At 39.4% G+C, this 18534-nt stretch overlaps 1 protein-coding gene across 1 annotated transcript in view; it reads left to right on the top strand.

The window, feature by feature from the left end:
• LOC128686023 (uncharacterized) overlaps positions 1 to 18534 on the top strand; it is a 128309-nt gene that overhangs the window by 51592 nt on the left and 58183 nt on the right. Inside the window, exon 3 of the mRNA XM_070083421.1 lies at positions 8293 to 8997. Within this exon, the coding sequence (XP_069939522.1) occupies positions 8293 to 8997 (705 nt within the window). The remainder of the gene's footprint in view (positions 1 to 8292; positions 8998 to 18534) is intronic.

Below are 18534 nucleotides of genomic sequence, written 5' to 3'. Positions count from 1 at the left end.
ATTGTGGTAGGGGACTTGAATGCTAAAGTAGGAGAAACTTTTAGAGAGGGTGTGGTAGGTAAGTTTGGGGTGCCAGGTGTAAATGATAATGGGAGCCCTTTGATTGAACTTTGTATAGAAAGGGGTTTAGTTATAGGTAATACATATTTTAAGAAAAAGAGGATAAATAAGTATACACGATATGATGTAGGGCGAAATGACAGTTGTTTGTTGGATTATGTATTTGTAGATAAAAGACTGTTGAGTAGACTTCAGGATGTACATGTTTATAGAGGGGCCACAGATATATCAGATCACTTTCTAGTTGTAGCTACACTGAGAGTAAAAGGTAGATGGGATACAAGGAGAATAGAAGCATCAGGGAAGAGAGAGGTGAAGGTTTATAAACTAAAAGAGGAGGCAGTTAGGGTAAGATATAAACAGCTATTGGAGGATAGATGGGCTAATGAGAGCATAGGCAATGGGGTCGAAGAGGTATGGGGTAGGTTTAAAAATGTAGTGTTAGAGTGTTCAGCAGAAGTTTGTGGTTACAGGAAAGTGGGTGCAGGAGGGAAGAGGAGCGATTGGTGGAATGATGATGTAAAGAGAGTAGTAAGGGAGAAAAAGTTAGCATATGAGAAGTTTTTACAAAGTAGAAGTGATGCAAGGAGGGAAGAGTATATGGAGAAAAAGAGAGAAGTTAAGAGAGTGGTGAAGCAATGTAAAAAGAGAGCAAATGAGAGAGTGGGTGAGATGTTATCAACAAATTTTGTTGAAAATAAGAAAAAGTTTTGGAGTGAGATTAACAAGTTAAGAAAGCCTAGAGAACAAATGGATTTGTCAGTTAAAAATAGGAGAGGAGAGTTATTAAATGGAGAGTTAGAGGTATTGGGAAGATGGAAGGAATATTTTGAGGAATTGTTAAATGTTGATGAAGATAGGGAAGCTGTGATTTCGTGTATAGGGCAAGGAGGAATAACATCTTGTAGGAGTGAGGAAGAGCCAGTTGTGAGTGTGGGGGAAGTTCGTGAGGCAGTAGGTAAAATGAAAGGGGGTAAGGCAGCCGGGATTGATGGGATAAAGATAGAAATGTTAAAAGCAGGTGGGGATATAGTTTTGGAATGGTTGGTGCAATTATTTAATAAATGTATGGAAGAGGGTAAGGTACCTAGGGATTGGCAGAGAGCATGCATAGTTCCTTTGTATAAAGGCAAAGGGGATAAAAGAGAGTGCAAAAATTATAGGGGGATAAGTCTGTTGAGTGTACCTGGTAAAGTGTATGGTAGAGTTATAATTGAAAGAATTAAGAGTAAGACGGAGAATAGGATAGCAGATGAACAAGGAGGCTTTAGGAAAGGTAGGGGGTGTGTGGACCAGGTGTTTACAGTGAAACATATAAGTGAACAGTATTTAGATAAGGCTAAAGAGGTCTTTGTGGCATTTATGGATTTGGAAAAGGCGTATGACAGGGTGGATAGGGGGGCAATGTGGCAGATGTTGCAAGTGTATGGTGTAGGAGGTAGGTTACTGAAAGCAGTGAAGAGTTTTTACGAGGATAGTGAGGCTCAAGTTAGAGTATGTAGGAAAGAGGGAAATTTTTTCCCAGTAAAAGTAGGCCTTAGACAAGGATGTGTGATGTCACCGTGGTTGTTTAATATATTTATAGATGGGGTTGTAAGAGAAGTAAATGCGAGGGTCTTGGCAAGAGGCGTGGAGTTAAAAGATAAAGAATCACACACAAAGTAGGAGTTGTCACAGCTGCTCTTTGCTGATGACACTGTGCTCTTGGGAGATTCTGAAGAGAAGTTGCAGAGATTGGTGGATGAATTTGGTAGGGTGTGCAAAAGAAGAAAATTAAAGGTGAATACAGGAAAGAGTAAGGTTATGAGGATAACAAAAAGATTAGGTGATGAAAGATTGAATATCAGATTGGAGGGAGAGAGTATGGAGGAGGTGAACGTATTCAGATATTTGGGAGTGGACGTGTCAGCGGATGGGTCTATGAAAGATGAGGTGAATCATAGAATTGATGAGGGAAAAAGAGTGAGTGGTGCACTTAGGAGTCTGTGGAGACAAAGAACTTTGTCCTTGGAGGCAAAGAGGGGAATGTATGAGAGTATAGTTTTACCAACGCTCTTATATGGGTGTGAAGCGTGGGTGATGAATGTTGCAGCGAGGAGAAGGCTGGAGGCAGTGGAGATGTCATGTCTGAGGGCAATGTGTGGTGTGAATATAATGCAGAGAATTCGTAGTTTGGAAGTTAGGAGGAGGTGCGGGATTACCAAAACTGTTGTCCAGAGGGCTGAGGAAGGGTTGTGAGGTGGTTCGGACATGTAGAGAGAATGGAGCGAAACAGAATGACTTCAAGAGTGTATCAGTCTGTAGTGGAAGGAAGGCGGGGTAGAGGTCGGCCTAGGAAGGGTTGGAGGGAGGGGGTAAAGGAGGTTTTGTGTGCGAGGGGCTTGGACTTCCAGCAGGCATGCGTGAGCGTGTTTGATAGGAGTGAATGGAGACAAATGGTTTTTAATACTTGACGTGCTGTTGGAGTGTGAGCAAAGTAACATTTATGAAGGGATTCAGGGAAACCGGCAGGCCGGACTTGAGTCCTGGAGATGGGAAGTACAGTGCCTGCACTCTGAAGTAGGGGTGTTAATGTTGCAGTTTAAAAACTGTAGTGTAAAGCACCCTTCTGGCAAGACAGTGATGGAGTGAATGATGGTGAAAGTTTTTCTTTTTCGGGCCACCCTGCCTTGGTGGGAATCGGCCGGTGTGATAATAAAAAAAAATAAATATATATATATATATATATATATATATATATATATATATATATTTATTCTGTGTTCTGTGCCCTGTTCCTACGAGAGAAAGAGAGAGACCGAGTTTTTTTTACCACCGAGCAAATGTATACTGCCTGTACTGTCTGCACAGACAGCCTATGCTGTCTGCCAGCTTAGTTCATATTTCGCGGCACTAAAGTGCTGCCCTCTCTAGGACTACCCAGGTCAGTGGGACGCTGACAAACTGGTTATATTTTCATCTAGGTGTACTTGGGACTTCACCTTTGAACATAGATTATCTAGTACACTAATCACCTGTTTTTGAGGTTGCCAGAAATAATTAGTTTGAACTTTTTTCCATTTATGTTTCCTCATTAATTTTGCTGCAGTGTTGAAGAGAATTTCATGAGGAAATAGCACCAGGAAGTACTCTAGCTTAACAGTCACGTACCAGGGAACCCCTAAGACTGGAAAGTTACACTGAACCAACAGAATCTATTGAAAAAAAAAAACTTGATTTTATATTCACAAACAATAAGGAACTAATTAAAGACATAACAATCTTGAGAACAATCTGTGATCACTGACCTACAAGTACATAAGTTAACATGTGATAGCCAGCGGGAAGGATATTTAGTTCATCTACTGCCAATAATCCAATGGTTGAGCAGGATAAACTATCAAACATCAAGCTGTGCCCAGGTTAGGTTCCGGAGACCTGCTGTAAAGCAAAAAATTACTGTGAAGTTAATCATAGCTTTTTTTTCGCTTTCAAATGCATATAAAAGCCTGAAAATATGTTTACATCATCATATATTAAGTGATAAATATAACTAGGCCTAAAGAATAAATATACAGTACACATATACCTTACAATATTCTCATCCTTAGTTTATAGTGAGTGATGACTATACATACCGTAGGAAGTCAGAATAAATGAGGACTGGGTATAATTAATAATTGCTGTATCAGCGAAATGCTGTAAAGCATAGCACTGTAAAATGTAGCACTGTAAAATATAGTACTGCAAAGCATAGCACTCAGAATACAACAGGTGCTCAGAATACAACAGTTTAGAAGTATATACTTACAAAGATACACAACATATCCCTCCAAACCGCCATTATCCCAAACCCCTCCTTTAGAGTGCAGGCATTGTACTTCCCATTTCCAGTACTCAAGTCCGGCTATATAAAAATAATCGGTTTCCCTGAATCCCTTCACTAAATATTACCCTGCTCGCCCTCCAACAGCTCGTCAGGTCCCAAATACCATTTGTCTCCATTCACTCCTATCTAATATGCTCACGCAAGCTTGCTAGAAGTCCAAGCCGTGACAAGTGTTCGGGGGGAAGATTGCCCGACTATTTAATCGACGCTTACCGAGCTCAGTTCTTAATGGAGCGACCTCTAATGTGTGTAAAATTTACGAGACGTTTAGTCGTCTTGTGAATTGTAGTGAAATCAGTGATAATAACAATAAGTTAAGGAATGGTTGAAGTGATATGAGCCGCCATTCCCCGAGTGAGTGAGCACATGTTAACCTCGTGAACTTGGTCCCGGGGATCGTGGAGGTTTTCCGGAGTCACGGCTCCTTAACCGGAACAAGCCAACGGATACCTCGTCCTGCTGGAATAAGAACCGTATCGGTGTAGCAGGAATATGGGGAATACATTTTTGCTAATTTTACTGTAAAAAACCTTAAGACATCTATAACAGTCGGTGCCATTTACCGGATACCTTACACAAACATCCCAAATTTCAGTGAGAAATTAAAGTCACTAATAACAAACAAACAAATGAATAAGCACCAGCTTCTCCTAGCTGGAGAATTCAACATCAACCTTGGCATACTAGATGATCAGCCTGTAACTGATTTCACCAACAATATGAACAACACACTTCTCATACCAACAATAACTAAACCAACCAGGCTCACTGAGACAAGTGCAACCATAATAGACCACATATGGACCAATATACTAGCCCCCCTTAAATCAGGGATAATCACAGATAGCACTACAGACCACTACCCTACCTTCCTCCTGACAAACATTAGTAAACCACCACTTGAATACAACAAAGTCTCATTTAGACTCCATGACGAGGCCTCAATAAGGAAGTTCACAGTTGACCTAGAGACTGTTGACTGGCCTACAGAATTCTCCAAGGCCAATGGTACTGATGACTGGACAGACATTTTTCTTAATAAATTACTTAGACTATACAACAAACATTGTCCTATAAAAACGAAACAGATCACAAACAAACGGCTTGGTTGCCCATGGCTAACCAGCAACATTCTGAAATCCATTGACAAGAAACACCAATATGAAAAGTAATATAGACAGGGCTTAATACACAAAGATATTCTTAAACACTATTCATCAGTTCTCACCAAAGTAATAAAGAAAGCCAAACAACTATACTACTCCAGTAGATTCACAGACACTAGAGGAGATATAAAAAAGACCTGGAAAACACTCTCAGATTCTAGGGACCCATGAAAAAAAAACAAGAATATTGTCCTAACTAAAAAAAACAAGAATATTGTCCTAACTAAACCTAATGAAACAATACTACATCCCACTGACACAGCTAACAAGATAAACTTCTTCTCAACCATTGGATCTAATCTCGCCAATAAAATTTCACATACCAATGCCCATGCCGGAGACTACCTAGATGGGAATTTCCCAAATTCCTTCTATCTTGCACCAACTGAGCCCACGGAAGTCACCGAGATTATAAAGTCATTTCAAAATAACTCAGGGAATCTGTCTCATGTCCCACCATTAATGTACAAGCGAGCGGCTCATGTCCTTTCGCACTATATTCATTACTTTTTAACAAGTCACTAACCCCTGCCAATTTGGATTCAGGAAAAATAAAAGCACTGATGATGCAACCATAAAAATACTAGATCTGCTTTACACAGCATTGGAAAATAAGGAATATCCACTAGGAATTTTTATTGACCTAAGAAAAGCTTTTGACACAGTAGACCACGACATCCTGCTCCACAAACTTGACCATTACGGTATAAGAGGCCATGCGCTTGCTTACTTCAAATCTTACCTTACTAATAGGTATCAGTATGTCACCATTAAAGACACAGCTTCAACAACATGGCCACTTGATACTGGAGTTCCGCAGGGAAGTGTCCTTGGTCCCCTGCTCTTCCTCATATACATCAATGATCTTCCAAACGTATCCCAACACCTGAAACCCATTCTCTTTGCTGACGACACGACTTATGTCATCTCTCACCCTAATCTTGCCACCCTCAACACCATTGTTAACGAGGAGCTGATCAAAATATCGACTTGGATGAGAGCCAATAAACTTACACTTAACACTGACAAAACCTACTATATTATGTTTGGTAGCAGAGCAGGAGATGCACAAATTAACATTAAGATCGACAACACTCTAATTACCAGACATAATGAGGGCAAATTCCTAGGCCTATACCTTGACAACAACCTGAATTTCAGTACCCATATCCAACACATATCCAAAAAAGTATCCAAAACGGTTGGGATCCTCTCCAAGATACGATACTACGTGCCGCAAAATGCCCTTCTCACACTATACCACTCACTTATTTATCCATACCTCACCTATGCTATTTGTGCTTTGGGATCAACTGCAGCAACACACCTAAAGCCAATAATAACCCAACAAAAAGCTGCAGTAAGAATAATCACTAAATCCCATCCCTGGCAATACCCCCCCCGACTCTTCATAGATCTAAACTTACTCCCTGTTCAGTGCATCCACACTTACTACTGTGCAATCTACATCTACAAGACCTTAAACTCCAATATCAACCTTTACCTAAAACGCTTTCTTGATAGTTGTGTCAGAACCCACAGGCATAACACCAGACACAAACATCTCTACGACATTCCCCGTGTCCGACTGAACCTTTACAAAAATTCAATGTATGTCAAAGGCCCTAAAATCTGGAACACCCTACCTGAGAACTCTAGAACTGCAGACACATTCATCACCTTTAAAACTACCATTAGAAAACATCTTATCTCCCTGATACACCCTGTCTACTAACTACACGAATACCACCTGGTGGTTCACACTTACACTCACTCACCCATTTGACCATAAACAGAAATATTAATCTCAATCTTAAAATAATGAATTCTGTGATACTCCAATACTGAAACTATGTACTGTGCCAAAACAAAAGCAATCACATTGCTAAACTTACAAACTAGTATTTAGTCACTTAGCCATAATACCAACTTACCTCATAATTTGTAATATTTTAAAATGAAGAATTAAACTAAGTCTGCCCGAAATGCCTAGCCATGCTAGGTGTTCTAGTGGTACACTCTGTAATCATTATTTTACTACATGTAAACCACACAATAACCAAATTCTCTAAACTCAGCATTGTAATCCTTATAGAGAATAAAACTTTGAATTTGAATTTGAATTTGAATTTGAATGGTGGATGGAGGAAATAAGGAGCATCATCCACCCACAGTTAAGTAACCTTTCTAGTTTTAGTAAACTGATACTGGCCAGTTAGGTATGTTACATGATAAGGTTGTGGGTGATGCAACTACATCTAGTGACCACCAGGGAAAATCTGGTTCACGTGTATCCCCTTCCCCCCTTTTCTAATCCGTCCAATATATACAGACAGTCCACAACTTATTTGTAATGCCATACCTATTGGTGTTATCCAACCTTAATTTATGGTACTAGTCTAGGATGGATGGGGATAAGATTTGTGAGGTCGAAGGAGCCACCTGCTGCGACCAGGAGTGGCTTAAGTTTTCTCTCACTTCTACACGGGGTAACTACTGTAAACAATATATGGTTGTCACCTCCCATGAGATTACGTCTATGAATGTAATGTTGAGGTACATGCAAGTGATTTAATTTCCACAATACCCACTGTACGTACATTCAGACTTCCTACAATAAATATATTTACCACTCACTATAAGCTAAGGACTAAATTATTTTAAGGTGTATAATGTATGTACTGTATATGCATTTTTTAGGCCTGGCTCTATTGCTCAATATGTGATAGCATAAATATGTTATTAGTCTTTCATATGCATTTGAAAGTGAAAAAAGGCTATGTTTCCCATTTTTGCAGGAGTCAGTGACTTAATCCTCAGTATAAGCAGGACCTATTGTATTTGTACAAACAGTAATGACACTTAGTTTCTCGATAATGTTATATACGTCTGTGTATATGACTAGAATTGTTGATGATCCTGTATATCTCTAATGTATGTATGAACTGGACTGTTGATAAAGATTAGGAATATACCTATAGTGTATGTATGATGTGTGTGTGAGGGTTACTACGATGATAAATTCAGAGGATCGATAAGTTTATCGATCCTCTGAATTTTCAAAGTTGTCTATGAACTCAATATTAATTCTTAATTGATGAGTAATTTAATTGAATTCAACACTGTTTCAGTATAAAATATCAATAATATAATTCAACCGTGTTTTAGTGCAATATCAAACAATTTTCATTTCTACAGGATAACGACCATCCAGAGGAGTGTAAAGTGTGTTTTGACAATTATGATGAAGAACTACGACGGCCACGCACTCTGCCGTGTGGCCACACATTCTGCTCACAATGTATTGAAGATACAATAAATGATGTTCAACTAACCTGTCCCAGCTGCCGTGCTGAGCACAGCGCCACAGCTGCTACTCAATTCCCAATCAGCTACATTGTGGAGGCCTTCATAAAGAAATTCAAGGATACCCATCTCACACCAGCGGGCGCAGTGTTAGCAAAATGTGGTCAAGATCGCAAAAGAGGCTTCAGCGAAAAGCTACAGTCTATGGTACAGGAAGAGAAGAGCAGTATCAATAACCTAATAAGTGAGTGTGAAGAAATGCTGTCCCAGTTGGGCAAGTACCAGGGGCTGGTGAGGGACTGGAAGACCCTGCACCACCAACTGCAGGACAGACTCTATGATCTGATGGAGAAGAACATGGCAGCAATAGAGCTCCTGGAACAGGAAGATATAAGTGTGGTGAATATGACAACAGAAGGAGAGGATGGAAAGAAGCAGCTGCAGACCATGCTGGAGTGCCTCGACACAGTCACCACTGCACAGGAGGTATTTGCAGTCATTGATGAAGCTGATCAGAGCAACATGGAGGCTGAAGATTGGATCCAGAAGTGTCAGGAACTCTTCCCAGATGTCAACACTATCTCTACTTCAGTGAAGGTACACTGCTGGACGTCACTACTGTCACTGAACTGAAAGTAACATGTGTGTTTTATAAATACTATAAGTATTTTAACACTTCACCTGTAATATTTTTATGCTTTTCTTTTTTAAGTGTTTACTTATATGTAGTTACAATAGTTATACATTCCAGTTACTTGTGTTTGAAATATTAATCTGATTTTATTTATTATTTTCTTATTAACACATCGACCGTTTCCCACCGAGGCAGTGTGACCTGAAAAAGAAGAAACACTTTCATCATCATTCACTGCATCACTGTCTTGCCAGAGGTGCACACACACTACAGTTAAAAAAAATTGCAACATATCAACACCCCTCTTTCAGAGTGCAGGCACTGTACTTCCCACCTCCAGAACTCAGATCCTGCTGACTGGCTTCCTTGAATCCCTTCATGAATGTTACAATGTTCACACTTCAACAGCACGTAAAGTCATAAAAATCATTTATCTCCACTTTCTCCTATCTAACATGCTCACTCTGGAAGTCCAAGCCCCTTGCACACAAAACCTCCTTTTCCCCCCTCCCTCCAAACCTTCCTGGTCCAATCCCTGCCCTGCATTCCTTCCACTACAGATTTATACGCCCTCCAAGTCATATAATTTCATAATCCTCTTAAAATGTCCTAACCATCTTAATAACCTCTCTCCCCTCAGCCCTCTGGATAATACTTTTAATAACCACACATCTCCTAAGTTCCAAACTACGAATTCTCTCCATTATATTCACACCACACATTGCCCTCAGACACTATAAGTCCACTGCCTCCATCCTTCTCCTTGTTGCAACATTCACCACCCATGCTTCGCACCTATATAGCTATTCTTTCATACATCCCCCTCTTTGCTTACATGGATAGCATTCCATCTCTCAATAGACTCCTCAGAACACATCAGTCACTTTTTTCCCCTCATCAATTCCATGATTCACCTCGTCTTTCATAGACCCATCTGCCGACAAGTCCACTCACTAATATCTGTATACACTCGTTTCCTCCATACTTCCTCCAGTCTGATATCCAGTCTTTCATTAACAATTTTTTTTGTCCTCATCGCCCTGCTCTTTCCTATGTTCACTTATAATTTCCTTGTACAAACCCCACTAATCTATGTTTATAGAGAGGAAACAGATATATCAGATCATTTTTTAGTTGTAGCTACAGTGAGAGTAAAAGGTAGATGGGGTGCAAAGAGAATGGAAGGAGCAAGTAAGAGATAGATGAACATTTATAAACTAAAAGAGGATGCACTTAGGGTAAGATATAAGCAACAATTGGTAGAAAGATGGCTAATGAGACTGAAGAAGTATGAGGTAGATTTAAGAATGTAGTGTTAAAGTGTTCACCAGAAATCTGTGGAAATAGGACGTTGGGTACAGGAGGAAAGAGAAGTGATTGGTGCAATGATGAGGTTAAGAGTAGTAATAGAGAAAAAGTTAGCATATGAGAGGTCTTTACAAAGTAGAAGTAATAAAAGTAGAAAGGAGCATATGGAGAGAAAAACAGAGGTTTGGATAGTGGTGAAGGAATGTATAAGGAGAGCTAATGAGAGATTGGGTGAGATGCTATCAACAAATTTTGCTGAGAATATGAAAAAGTTCTGGAATGAGATTAATACGTTAAGGAAACCTAGGGAATATATGCATTTCACAGTTAATTAAAAGTAGAAGAGGGTTATTAAATGGAGACTTAAAGGTATTAGTAAAATGGAGGGAATATTCTGAGGAGCTGTTAAATGTTTTTAAGATTGTGAAGCTACGATTTCATGCATTGGCCAGAGAAGAACAATATCTCTTAGGAGTGGAAGAGATGGATGCGAGTGTTAGGGAGGTACTTGAGACTGTAGGTAGAATAAAAGGGATAAAGCAGCAGGGATTGCTAGGATCAAGATGGAAATGTTAAAAGTAGGTGGGGTCATAGTCTTGGAATGGTTAGTGTTTTTAGTTAATAAATGTATGGAAGAAGGGAAGGTACCTAGGGATTGGTAGAGAGCATTCATAGTTCCTTTGTACAAATGCAAAGAGGGCAAAAGAGTGTGTAAGAATTATAGGGAAATAAGCCTGTTGAGTATACCTGGAACAGTGTGTGGTAGTTATAATTGACAGAATTAAGGGTAAGACGGAGAGCAGGCGTGCAGATGAATAAGGAGGCTTTAGGATGTGTAGACTAAGTGTATACAGTGGAAGCATATAAGTGAACAGTATTTAGATAAGGTTCAAAAGGTTTTCTTTGCATTTATGGATTTGGAAGAGGCACATGATAGGGAGGATATGGGGACAATGTGGCAGATGTTGCACATGTATGGAATAGGTGTTAAGTTGCTAAGAGCAGATAAGAGTTTTTACAAGGTTAGTGAGGCTCCGGTTAGAGTACTGAAAAAAGATGGTGATTCTTTCCTAGTGAAAATAGGCCTTAGATAGGGATGTATGCTGTCACTGTAGTTGTTCAGTATATTTATGAATGGGGTTGTAAGAGAATGAATGCACGGGTGGTGGCAAGAGGTGTGGGATTAAAAGATAAATAATCTAGCACAAAGTGGAAGTTGTCACAGTTGCTATTTGCTGACGACACTCTGCTTTTGGGAGATTCTAAAGAGAAACTGCAGAGGTTGGTGGACGAATTTGGTAGGGTATGTAAAAGAAGGTAGGTAGGTAGGTAGACAGCGACCACCCAGGGAGGTACTACCGTCCTGCCAAGTGAGTGTTTTATATGATGGTAGGATTACTGGTGTTCTCTTTTCTCGTAAACATGAAAGATTTCAGGTACGTCTTGCTACTTCTTCTTACACATAGGTCACACTGCACATGCATGTATACACACCACTCTGGGTTTACTTCTATTTTCTTACTAGTTCTTTTTTTATTTCCTCTTATCTCCATGGGGAACTGGAACAGAAGTCTTTCTCCATGAGCCATGCATGTTGTAAGAGGCGGCTACAATACCAGGAACAAGGGGCTAGTAACCCCTTCTCCTCTATACGTTACTAAAGTTAATATATTGGAATATAGAGTATAGTGGCACCCACACTCTTATATGGGTGTGAAGTATGGGTAGTGTATGTTGCAACAAGGAGAAGACTGGAGGCAGTGGAGATGTCATGTCTGAAGGTGACGTGTGGTATGAATATTATGCGGAGAATCCGTACCTTCATGTGAGGGAGGTGTGGGGATTACTGAAGGTGTTATCCAGAGAGCTGAGGAGGGTTGTTGAGGTAGTTTGGACATTTAGAGAGGGTGGAACAAAATAGAATGCCATGGGGGGCATATACATCAGTATCTGAAGGAAGCTGGGGTTGGGCTCATCCTAGGAAAGGTTGTTGGGAAGGGGTACTGCAAGCTATGTGTCTTGAGTCCTGGAGATGGGTGGGTGGTCCAGTGCCTGCACTCTGAAGGAGGGGTGTTGATATGATGCAGCTTTTTACCTTTAGTGTAGGCCTGCCTCTGGCAAGACAATGATAGAGTGATAATAAAAGTGTTTGTTCTTTTCCACGTCACACTGCCTCGGTGGGAAACAGCTGATGTGTTAAAAAAATAATCATACTACAGGGTGACTATCACTAATCCGGCATTATCGGGACCTATAGGGTGCCAGACAAGTAATTTTGCCGGATTGCAGAGTGGTTAGGTTAGAATACACTCAACGGCGATATTTAGTCCCCTGTGATTTCACCCACTTTATGCCCTATTTTTGGCCCATTCTATTGGTCCAGTCGACAAAACTCATAGCTATGTCGCTAGTGTTCCTTCTAGTCTGTCGATTGAGTACAAGAAACTGCCCATTTACGTATTTTAGCTACCCAATAAAGTGGTCAGAATCCGGTAATTTAGTCAATTACACACAAATTTCAAGAGATGTCAATTTCAAAATAGGGTCCAGAAAAAAAATGCAGACACACCTAGCATTCAAATAACATTTTCTCTGTTCATTAGTCACGTCTCTAGGCACCTTTTATTCTATGGTTGCTTTTCAGTTTGAATATTTATTCACACAAGCAATGGAAGATTTACTGTTATGCAGACTACTGCCATATTGTAGAAATTGTATAAATAATATCAACCCATTCATGGCTGCCTACTAGACCGGCCAGTTGCACACATATTCGATGGTGACTTCATTTGTTTACTCTTGAACATTAGCAAAAATCGAATATATCCACTACTTTGAGTTCAAATTCAAAATACTTTCCGATGTGAAACTCATCAAAATTATATATCTATTTCTGTAATATATTGTCTACTCTATCAAATAAGACCAAACAAAATGAGACTACCAGAAAATCCACACAAAAATGCTCCACAAAATCGCTATTTTACACCAAAAACAGTCGCAGTTTTTTCTCATTATGCATTGCTTGCTCTAGGCTTTTTTTTATATAGTGTACACTTACCACACATACCTATTCTCCCATATGTAGGCCCAGATTTACCTGTTACAGCTTGTCTGAGTGAGCTGAGCCCATGGAAACCGACAGTGGTTTCAAAGCCACCTTATCTCTTATAGACAATGTATGGTGTAGGTGCTTTACACAACGAGAAACATTTCTTTTTATTCATTGGAACCATGGCATCGGGCTTAAAGTGAGCAGGTTATAACAATAAATGGAGAAAAAGAAATTGGTATGACTTATGCAGGAAGCGGAGCCACCAACAGTAGCAGCAGGTTGGTGTGGCAACCCTGGAAATTTGAAATTATGCTAGCCGAAATTAGTACCGGATTATTAATGGAACCCGATTACTGATCACCGTATTAGTGAAGGCCACCCTGTATATCTAGACCTAGTATTAGTGAAGGCCACCCTGTATATCTAGACCTAGTATTAGTGAAGGTCACCCTGTATATCTAGACCTAGTATTAGTGAAGGCCACCCTGTATATCTAGACCTAGTATTAGTGAAGGTCACCCTGTATATCTAGACCTAGTATTAGTGAAGGTCACCCTGTATATCTAGACCTAGTATTAGTGAAGGCCACCCTGTATATCTAGACCTAGTATTAGTGAAGGCCACCCTGTATATCTAGACCTAGTATTAGTGAAGGCCACCCTGTATATCTAGACCTAGTATTAGTGAAGGCCACCCTGTATATCTAGACCTAGTATTAGTGAAGGTCACCCTGTATATCTAGACCTAGTATTAGTGAAGGTCACCCTGTATATCTAGACCTAGTATGTTTACCTGGAGTTTACCTGGAGAGAGTTTCGGGGGTCAACGCCCCCGCGGCCCGGTCTGTGACCAGGCCTCCTGGTGGATCAGCGCCTGATCAACCAGGCTGTTGCTGCTGGCTGCACGCAAACCAACGTACGAGCCACAGCCCGGCTGATCAGGAACTGCCTTTAGGTGCTTGTCCAGTGCCAGCTTGAAGACTGCCAGGGGTCTGTTGGTAATCCCCCTTATGTGTGCTGGGAGGCAGTTGAACAGTCTCGGTCCCCTGACACTTATTGTATGGTCTTCTATGTAATGAGTGTTGTTGAGAATCAGAACCACTTGATTAATCCATTACAGTTAAATTACAAAGACAGCTACATTGCAAATAAATTATTATCAATTATTACAAATAAATTATATCAGTTCAGTAACATGCATTTTGTGGAGTGGTTAAATTGTGGTGGTGAAATTAAAGCACAAGTGCACAGAGTTAATTGATATAACATTTATGAGAAATTTAATCACTTCTTATTAACACTATAATCATATAATAATAATAATAATACAGGGCCTCCATCACAAATCCGGCATCACTGGGACCTGTAGTGTGCTGGATTACTGAATTTTCCGGATTACAGAGTGATTAGGTTAGAATACACTTAATAAAATTAACCAACTTGACTTGCACAAAGTTCATTGAACATCAGCAAAAATTGAACATTTCCGCTACTTTGAGCTCAATTTCAAGGTACTTTTCGTCGTGACACCAATCAAAATCATATCTTTTTCTGTAATATATCTTCCATTTTATCAAATGAAACAAAAAAACCGAGAATACAACCATAAAAGTCATGCGAAAATATACCGCAAAGAGGCAGCTAATGGCTGAGAAGTGAACTCCCTTATTTATCGTCCTTTTTTTTTTTTTTTTAATTTTTGGTGTACGTTAAGAAGCATCTTTCCATCATACATTGCAAGTTTCAATAAGATAGCCCAACAAACAAATGAGAACAAAATATTTACCAAAAATCTTATTTGGCAAGCCCAAGCCAGGTACTAGAAATAAGTCACTTTGTCTGACTTTATTGGATTATCCTAGGTTCTCTATGCATATGCTGCTTTGTATGATCTATGCAACTGTATTCATGTATACCTGAATAAACTTACTTCCTTCTATTCTGTCGAATGAGTACGAGAAACCGCCCATTCACCTATTTCAACTACCAAATAAAGTGGTCAGAAACTGGCAATTTGGCCAATTTCACACTAATTTCAACAGATGCCAAAATATAAAGTCCAGAATAAACGATGCATACATTCCTGTTCATTAGTCACAGCTGCAGGCACCTCTTGCTTACTATTTGGAAGTTTTATTCACACAAAAAATAGAAGATTTACTGTTATGCAGACTACTGCATTATTGTAACAATTGTATAAATAATGTGAACCCATTCTTGACTGCGTATTGGAATTTGGACTGTTCAAGAGTAAACAAATGGTGACGTCATTTGTTTACTCTTGAACATCGTTAAAGAATAGAACATTTCCTCTAGTGTGAGCGCAATTTCAAGGTACTTTTCCTTGTGAAACCAATCAAAATCATATTTATTTCTGTAATATATCTTCCATTCTATCAAATGAGACCAAAAAGACGAGAATACAACCATAAAAACCCCAACAAAAATATACCGCTATGGGGCCACTAATGGCTAAGAAGCGAACTCCACTGGTGTGATTTCTTTCATTTCTGGTGTACGTTAAGAAGCATCTTACCATCATACATAACCCAAGTTTCAAGAAGATAGCCCAACAAACTGAGAGAAAAAAAATAATTATAATAATATTAATAATCATAATATAATAATAATAATAATAATAATAATAATAATAATAATAATATTAATAATAATAATAATAATAATAATAATAATAATAGTATCTTCATTTACTACACGTATATGTACATGGTATATAGGCCTAGCTGACATCAATGACATATTACTATATAGAAAGTCCCTTGTTATGATGAGCATTTCAGGCAAATTAGGTCCGTGTCCCAGGATGCGACCCACACCAGTCCACTAAGGTACCCATTTACTGATGAGTGAACATAGACAACAGGTGTAAAGAAATACGGCCAATGCTTCTGCGCTGGCTTGTAATCGAATATTTACCAAATATCATATATGACAAGCCCAAGCCAGGTACTAGAAATAAGCCACTGACTTTTTTGGGGTTATCTTAGGTTCTCTACACATATGCTGCTATGTGTGATAATCTATGTAGAGAAAATAGTTTTTTTGTTTCAGTTTTTATGGTGCAGTACGAGTGTATATCACAGTTAGCCCTGTGCTATTCTCCGTTTTCTCTAATATAAGCTCCCAAGCCGGGGATAGGAGAATGGTACTTCTATCCCACGTCCTCTTCATACCTCCGTGCAACTGCTTGGTATTAATAATAATAATAATAATAATATCTTTATTTACTACAAGTACATGTACATGGTATACAGGCCTGGCTGACAACAATGACATACTACTACAAAGAAAGCCCCTTGTTATGCTCCGCATGTCGGGCAAATTAGGCCAGTGTCTCAGGATGCGACCCACACCAGTCGACTGACACCCAGGTACCCATTTTACTGATGGGGAACATAGACAACAGTTGGAAAGAAACTCGCCCAGTGTTTCTACTCTGCTAAATATTATTCATTCTGGAGTAGTTAACATGTTTTTATGTTATTTATATTGTTTATTATGTCATATTAGTTCATCTGGAATAGGCAAATAAGCTGTAGTGTTGATACTAGCGTAATAATAAAGCATATTCCCCTGCATCACGGTTGAGAGCTCATGGCAACTGACAGTGGCTTTAAAGCCACCTTATCTGTAATGGACAATGTACTGTGTAGGTGCTTTACACAACGAGAAGCATTTCTTTTATTCATTGGAACCATGGCTAGGGCTAAAAGTAAGCAGGTTATAACAATAAATGGAGAAAAAGAAATTGGAATGACTTATGCAGCAAGCAGCACCACTAAACAGTAGCAGCAGGTTGGTGTGGCGACCCTGGAAATTTGAAATTATGCTAGCCGAAATTAGTGCCGAATAACTGAAGGAACCGAATAACTGATTGCCGGATTAGTGATGGCGGACCTGTAATAATAATAATAATAATAACTTTATTTACTATTTACTACAAGGTATACAGGCCTAGATGACATCTATGACATACTATTATATATAAAGCCTCTTACAAGGATACAAGTGCAACTAATGCAACATTTTTCTGTGGTAACGTTTTGCTCTCCAGGAGTTTTGTCAAGCCATTACAAACACTACAGGGACAAAGGTAAAGAATGAGGTGTAAAGCATAATCGTTTCAGGTAGTAGTGGTAGTAGTAGTAGTAGAAGTAATACTTGTGATAGTAGTAGTGGTAGCAGCTACGTTATGGCAAGGTTTATTGTTTTGAGGAGGATTCATGCTAATTCTTAGAGATGAAGAAGCTGCTTTTATTCTGTCTAATTGTGCTAGAAATAGTGATTAATGATGATTCAAGGCATTTACATCTACAGAAATTTGGTTCTTAATTTACTAGATGGGTATCATTGAATTTCATCAGGTGGTTGGCAGAATTCCGTTGTTGTATGCAGGTATTGCTCAAGTTATTGTTCCTACACTCATTGTGTTCATTGAGGTATGTTTTAAGGTTTCTTGCTGTTTCACCTATGTATCATCAAGTAGGTCACCAACGTACTCTGCCATCACCATATTACAAGCCGATACCAGCAAAATTCTCAAGGCCACTCAGCCATCGTCCTCCACTAGCAGCATACTACCTCTAATACCTGATGGAGTACCTACAAAAAGCCACTACTGCATGATGTATGCTGATATGCACAATATGGCAATATCATGAATCTTCAACACTAACATCAATAAGCTCTTCAGACTTAACAACATGCCAAGTTTTACCTTCCCGGATTCTTCACCTTCAACTGATATAATCAAGATAATCACCAAACTCGTCAATGTCACAACACCCGTCACAACACTCCTTCAATTCCCACCAATGAGATGCCACCGACGACTTCCACCACCACTGCTACTGACCAATCAGTAACCTCACCTGAACCACACCAACTTAAAACCAAGAGAGTCAAACCACAACCACTGGCTGAAGATAACATGGATACAGAAGTAGATTATCCTCCTCCCTACATCTCGTGGGAAAATATTACTTTCTATACAGCTCCATCAGATCTAGAGAGAGAGTGTACAGCGATCCTTTACTGCACGTATAAGTTCTGTCAAGCACTTTAACTACTGGAAACGCTTGGAAGCACTTGACTTGTACTCGTTGGAACGCAGAAGG

The sequence above is a fragment of the Cherax quadricarinatus genome, chromosome 9 (genome assembly GCF_038502225.1).
Source record: "Cherax quadricarinatus isolate ZL_2023a chromosome 9, ASM3850222v1, whole genome shotgun sequence".
Lineage (NCBI taxonomy): Eukaryota > Metazoa > Arthropoda > Malacostraca > Decapoda > Parastacidae > Cherax > Cherax quadricarinatus.
Note: the sequence above shows the minus strand (reverse complement) of the source record. Positions and strands in the feature narration are given on the sequence as shown.